Below are 6,000 nucleotides of genomic sequence, written 5' to 3' on the forward strand. Positions count from 1 at the left end.
GCTCTGCTCTCATCACACTAAATTACTCATCACTCCTAACACACACACTCATCCTTTAAGATCAAATTGCTATAAGCTCTATTTTGTTCTCCTTTTTCCATAAGAAATGTTAATTGCATTTTCTTTTTTCACTGCCAAAGCACTTGGTACACTTGTTTACCAACTCTATTATAGTTACTTATCCACATCTGTCTCCAAGTTATCATGAGCTCCTTTTGGGGAGATCTACTTTATTTTAAGATTAAAGGCAATAGAGTATAAAGAGTAAGAATCAAGTTCTGAAGCCAAATGGTTAGGTTCAGTTCATGGTTCCCTCACTCACTAGCTGTGATATGACCTTAAACAAATAACCTTTATTTGGTATAAAACAAGGTTATTTTATAACCTCGTAGCCTTTATTTGCTTAGTTTATAAGCAAATAAGTTAACCTCTCTTTGTTTCCTCTGAAACGGAGGGGAGGAACACAGATTACCATAGATATCTGACAGAGTTGTCAAATTTTTAAAGTATACTTGAAAAAACAGTTTAGGTTTTTTTAAAGATTTTATTTATTTATTTGCTTATTTATTTATTGAGTGAATGAGTGAGGGAGGTGCAGAGGAGAGAGAATCTCCAGCAGACTCCTTGCTGACATGGGGCTCAGTCCCACAACCCTGAGATCATGACCTGAACGGAAATCAGGAGTCAGCCACCCAACCAACTAAGCCACCCAGGCACCCCTCCAGGGAACTTTTAATAAGGTAGTAGTATTGGAGGGTAGAGTGGGGAGGGGAGTCGTGTGGGTGTAGTAAAGTCACAGAATCTCTCACCTGGACTGTTGTAGTAGACACCTAATTGGTCTCCCTGCTTCTGCACTTGTTCCTTTACAGTTTATTTCCATGCAGCAGCCAGAGTGATCTTTCTGATACCCAAGTCATATTATCTGACTCTCATCTATAACCTTCCAGTAGCCTCTCATTTCACTTAGGATAAAGTGCTCCTTAGCAACTCTTATAAATCTGCATCAGTAATTCTTACCTTTTTTGCTGTGGACCTCCTTGACAGTCTGGTGAAGCCCATGGATGGATGGCTGTCTAATGTGCTTTAATGCATAAAATTTAAATTCATGGGATTACAAAAGAAACCAGCTATGTTAAAATACATTGTCAAACTATTAAGAACTTACAGGAATAAGTGGTTTAACATCTTAAATTTAACAAGCCCAGCAGTGGATCCCCTAACTACTCTAACTTTGGTGAAGTACTGTATTTAAAAATCACTAACAATTGTAATGTAATATGAAAATAGCTGTGATGTCTATTGATCACAAAGTCTCTGTTATTTCTTAAAATCTGCATTAATAATTAAATGCTAATGTATAGTAAAAAGTCAGTAAAAATAAATATTATTTTTCCCAGTCCAAGTTCATAGACTATGAATTCTGAGGACCTCCAGTTATGATCCTGTGGTGTATAAAACCTCTCCAGTTTTATCTTCTTCTCTTCTCCTCTTTGAACTCTGCGTTTTAGCCACCAAACTTTCTTTGCATTCCCATCTTGCAGTTTTAGCTGTTCTCTTTGCCTAGAAAGCTTGTCCCTCTAGCCTTGGTCAAAGATATGACTTTCTTCAGAAAAGACTTTCCCGATCCCCCAATCTGAAATAGCCTTCCAGTTTTTCTGCCATATCACCTTGCTTAAATGATTTGCACAGCTTGTGATTCTTCAAGGTTTATCTCTACCCGATCATCTCTTTATTTTTCATGAGTTTCCTGAGAGCAAAGACCTCATCATATTTACCACCCTTAAAGGTCCAGTTAAAGGCTGATTTCTTGTGGACAAAAAAAAAAATACTTGCAAGAGGCTGGGGCACCTGGGTGGCTCAGTCAGTTGAGCATCTGTCTTTGGCTCAGTTCATGATCCCAGGGTCCTGAGTTGAGCCCCAGATCAGGCTCCCTGCTTAGTGGGAAGCCTGATTGTCCCTCTCCTGCTACCTTTGCTTGTGCACATCACCACCACCACCACCACCCCCCCGTCATATCAATCAATCAGTCAATCCTTTTAAAAAAACACTTGTAGAGGCACTAACTGGTAGATTCTGCAAAGCCCTCCCTAAAGTAGATTCAGTGAGAAAGGTGCTTTGTGGAAGGGTTGGATGAGCATTTAGAGAAGGAGGAGGTGATAGGATACTTAGCAAGTAGGGTGGTTTACTTGAAGAGTTTGAGAGAGGGGGAGCCAACCAAGAGTCATATGTGAGACAAGCAGGAATAAGATGCTGCTGGAAAGTATTCAGAATGTAAGTAAAGAATAAAGATACAGGCTTCTGGCAACTCAGAAGAGCATGTGACTGTTGATCTTGGGATTGTGAGTTCAAGCCCATGGTGGGGGTAGAGATTACTTTAATAAGTAAATAAACTTTTAGAAATTTTTAAAAATACAGACTTGATTTTTAGAAACATCACTGTGGCTATCATATGGTAGGGAAAAGGATGTAATAGGAATGACACTGAAGATCATGATCAAGCTCTTAAGATTTTTTCAATTAAGAAGTAATGGTATCCTGTGCTAGGGTAATGGCTCTGGAAAGGAGAATGGAATATTGGAATATTAGGCTAAAGATTTAGGAATCATCAGCATATTGATCATAATTGGAGCCATAGGTGGGGCACCTGAGTGGCTCAGTAGGTTAAGCATCCAACTCTTGGTTTCAGCTCAGGCTGTGATCTCGGGGTCATGGGATCAAGTCTCAAGTTGGGGTCCACACTCAGCACGAAGTCTGCTTGGGGTTCTCTGCCTTTCACTCTTCCTATCCCTCCCCCTGTTTGCACATGCACTCTCTTTCTTCCTCTCTCAAATAAATTAATTTAAAATAATAATAATAATTGGGGCTATGGGAGTAGATAGCAACACAAAAGAGAGGACATACAGTGAGAATAGGACCTGCATTATTTTAGGAAGGGTTGTGAATGTGGAGTTAGGATACCTAAATTCCAGGCTAGTTTGGGCTCCACTTCTGTGTTGCTCTCTACTCTTAACTAATATAATCTCTCTGAGTCCAGATTTATCTAGATTTTTGAGACCATATTAAGGCTTGCTAGTTACGTGGTTTATTAATGCTGATTTCAAGACTTAACCAGTTCAAGGCTTTGGTATACCCTGTTACTTCCTCTTGTGAATAATTGCTGAGGTTGTGTTTTGTTCTCAGTGATCAGGCTGGATAGTGGTGACATGACACTGCCACGCAGCCTCCTGGGTTTTTTCTGTTGTTTCAGAGTTTTGCATAGTCAGTCTGTGGATGGAATTCGGGTGATAGGAGCTCTTCTTGATTTAACTGGTTTCTCTGCTTCTTTGTAGGTGGATTGCTCAGTTTACGAACTTGAGCAATTACACGCCAAAGTGATCTCTCTGTGCAATCGCATACAGCAGATGCAGTGTTACAATGCCAAGGATCTCCTGGCCCAGTCTGGTAAGCCTCCACGCTCTGCCTGCTTCCTGCCTGTTTGCTTCCTGTCTTCATGATTGCTATACCTCTGCCCCGATGCAGCCCTTGTCCTTGATGCTCACTTCATTTTTTTCTCTCCAGACATGGCCAAACGTGCAGCCAACCTGCTGCGGGTGGTATGGAGCCTTACCAGCCTTTGTCCTTGATGCTCACTTCATTTTTTTCTCTCCAGACATGGCCAAACGTGCAGCCAACCTGCTGCGGGTGGTATGGAGCCTTCAGCGCGCACCTGAAACAACCTCCGACTCGACACCAGACCCTCAGCGAGTCCCTTTGGGCCTCTTGGCTCCCCACGTTGGCCAGCTCCCCATGCCTGAGGACTATGCCTTGGAGGAACTGCGTGGCCTCACACAGTCCTACCTGCGAGAATTGACTGTTGGGAGCCAGTGAACCCCAGGTTCCTCCCACCACACTCACACGCTTATTCACACTCACCACACAGCGATCCCCTGCATTGAGTTGATTGGCACTATTAGCCATTCTCTTGTTTGGCTATGGAATCCATCCTCTTTTCCTGCTGCCCCAAGCAGCATCCACCATTTGTTCAGAGCTTTTGTTAATACTGAACAAAGCATAAGGGCTTTTAGAACCCAAAAAAGGAACCAAGTCTCTTTTTTACCATCTTTAAGAGCATCCCCCCCCTTTTAAAAAAAATGGTCAATAAAATACGTTTTGCAGAATTGCCCCCAGAGAACCAGGGAATCCTTTCCACTCTCAGTTGTTCTGAATCTTGTGACCCACCATGCCATCCTGCTACCTTACTCTTACCTTAGCCCTTTTGTAATAGGACAAATGTTGATCAAAGGTTGTCCTTCCTTAACAGATAAACTATCCACAGAAGGAAGGAAAATTTGTCTCTTAAGTGGGCTGATGAGTTAACACTGTTTTAGAGTCAAAAGAGGGTTGAACTGAGTTAGGAAACAGAACAGAGTCTTTCTGACTCATTTAGGGTAGAAGTGAGTGCCTGCCATGGAGGGATGGATCTTTAAGGCTTGTTTGTTCCTGTCTTGAATGTTCCATGGACATCAGACTTGTGCTACTACCATGTGCAGGAACTCTTGGTCACAGACACCATGTCTCTGGGAAACTCCAGAACTCAATTTGGTCCCTGGTTTTCAGTCATCTTGCTAGGCTTCCTGTCTAATTTGCCTGAAGAATTTGAATAAAATATGGCAGGTTGGGTAGTCCTCCCTGTCCTTCCTATTCTAGCCCAAAGCATTTCCTACCCATCATCTATAGTTCCAGAACATAAAACCGTACTGAGGCAGGCAGGGAGCTGGGCTTTACAGGCAAGAGGAGGGCCTTTGCTACACTGCTGTCAGCTATGGGGAGTCCCAGGTAAAGGCCCGCGACAGCTGGAATTCAGAGCTGTCCTAAACAACATGGCCACCTCTGGGTCTTTATGCATGAAGATTATGTAAAGGTTTTTATTAAAAAGTATATATATATATATAAATAAATGATCTAGATTATTTTCCTCTTTTTCTGAAGCTACTTTCTTAAAAAAAATAAAATGTTTATATCATTCCTGCTATTGGCTTTCCCTTTGTGTTTTTTTGAGCCTTATTCCAAGGATCTTTACAGTGGCCTTGGTTGATTTGCAGTCTGAAGGGAGATGGGCCATGGGTTAAAGAAAGAACAATCAAAGTTAGGGCAAATTTAGGGTGAGGGAGTTGAGATTATTAGTTAATCCTGACTGCTTATATTTTTTTTAAGATTTTATCCACTTATTTGAGAGAGAGAGGTCAAAGAGGGTGAGGATCCGAGGGAGAAGGAGAAGCAGACTCCCCACTGAGCAGGGAGCCCAGTGCAGGGCTCAGTTCCAGAACCCTGGGATCATGACCTGAGCTGAAGGCAGACACTTATCAACCAAGCCACCCAGGTGCCCCTGACTGCTTATATTTATATAAATACATGTATAAGTATATATTTATGTTTGGCTTTCCAGTGGGGGATATGGGAAAAGTCTCATTGCCCTTAGGAATGTACTTGAGATTCAAAGCTTGGCTCTTCCATCCTGGCAGTTTTTTTGTTTTTTTTTTTTTTTAAACTTTAGTCCTTCTTTACCTTTTTTTTTTTTTTGTTTTGTTAATTTTATTTATTTATTTGACAGAGAGAAATCACAAGTAGATGGAGAGGCAGGCAGAGAGAGAGAGAGGGAAGCAGGCCCCTGCTGAGCAGAGAGCCCGATGTGGGACTCGATCCCAGGACCCTGAGATCATGACCTGAGCCGAAGGCAGCGGCTTAACCCACTGAGCCACCCAGGCGCCCCATACTTCACTTTTAATTTCATTTTCCATTGTGTAAAGTGGATGATGATCGTAAATATTTGCTGCTAAACACAGTTGTTTTCCAGAGGGAGCAAATAAGTCTGATGTGTACTATTTGGATTTTTTTTTTTTTTTTTCTGTTAAGCTGAAGGTGTGAGCAAATTCCAGTTAGGATTAGGCCATAGACACTGGGACATGGAGGAATTTGGAGATAAAGCAGGGTGGATCTGAGGCTATAATTTAGACTCCCAAG

General features: G+C 41.9%; 1 protein-coding gene across 7 annotated transcripts in view; it reads left to right on the forward strand.

The window, feature by feature from the left end:
• NUP98 (nucleoporin 98 and 96 precursor) overlaps window positions 1-4,950 on the forward strand; it is a 121,404-nt gene extending 116,454 nt beyond the window's left edge. For all 7 annotated transcript variants that reach the window (XM_059409779.1, XM_059409768.1, XM_059409808.1 and 4 more), the window contains 2 exons: window positions 3,330-3,441; window positions 3,650-4,950. In XM_059409779.1, the coding sequence (XP_059265762.1) occupies window positions 3,330-3,441; window positions 3,650-3,867 (330 nt within the window). In that variant the 3' untranslated portion in view covers window positions 3,868-4,950. The remainder of the gene's footprint in view (window positions 1-3,329; window positions 3,442-3,649) is intronic.
• The last annotated feature ends 1,050 nt before the right edge of the window (window positions 4,951-6,000 follow it).

Source organism: Mustela nigripes, chromosome 1 (assembly GCF_022355385.1).
Source record: "Mustela nigripes isolate SB6536 chromosome 1, MUSNIG.SB6536, whole genome shotgun sequence".
Classification (NCBI taxonomy): Eukaryota; Metazoa; Chordata; class Mammalia; order Carnivora; family Mustelidae; genus Mustela; species Mustela nigripes.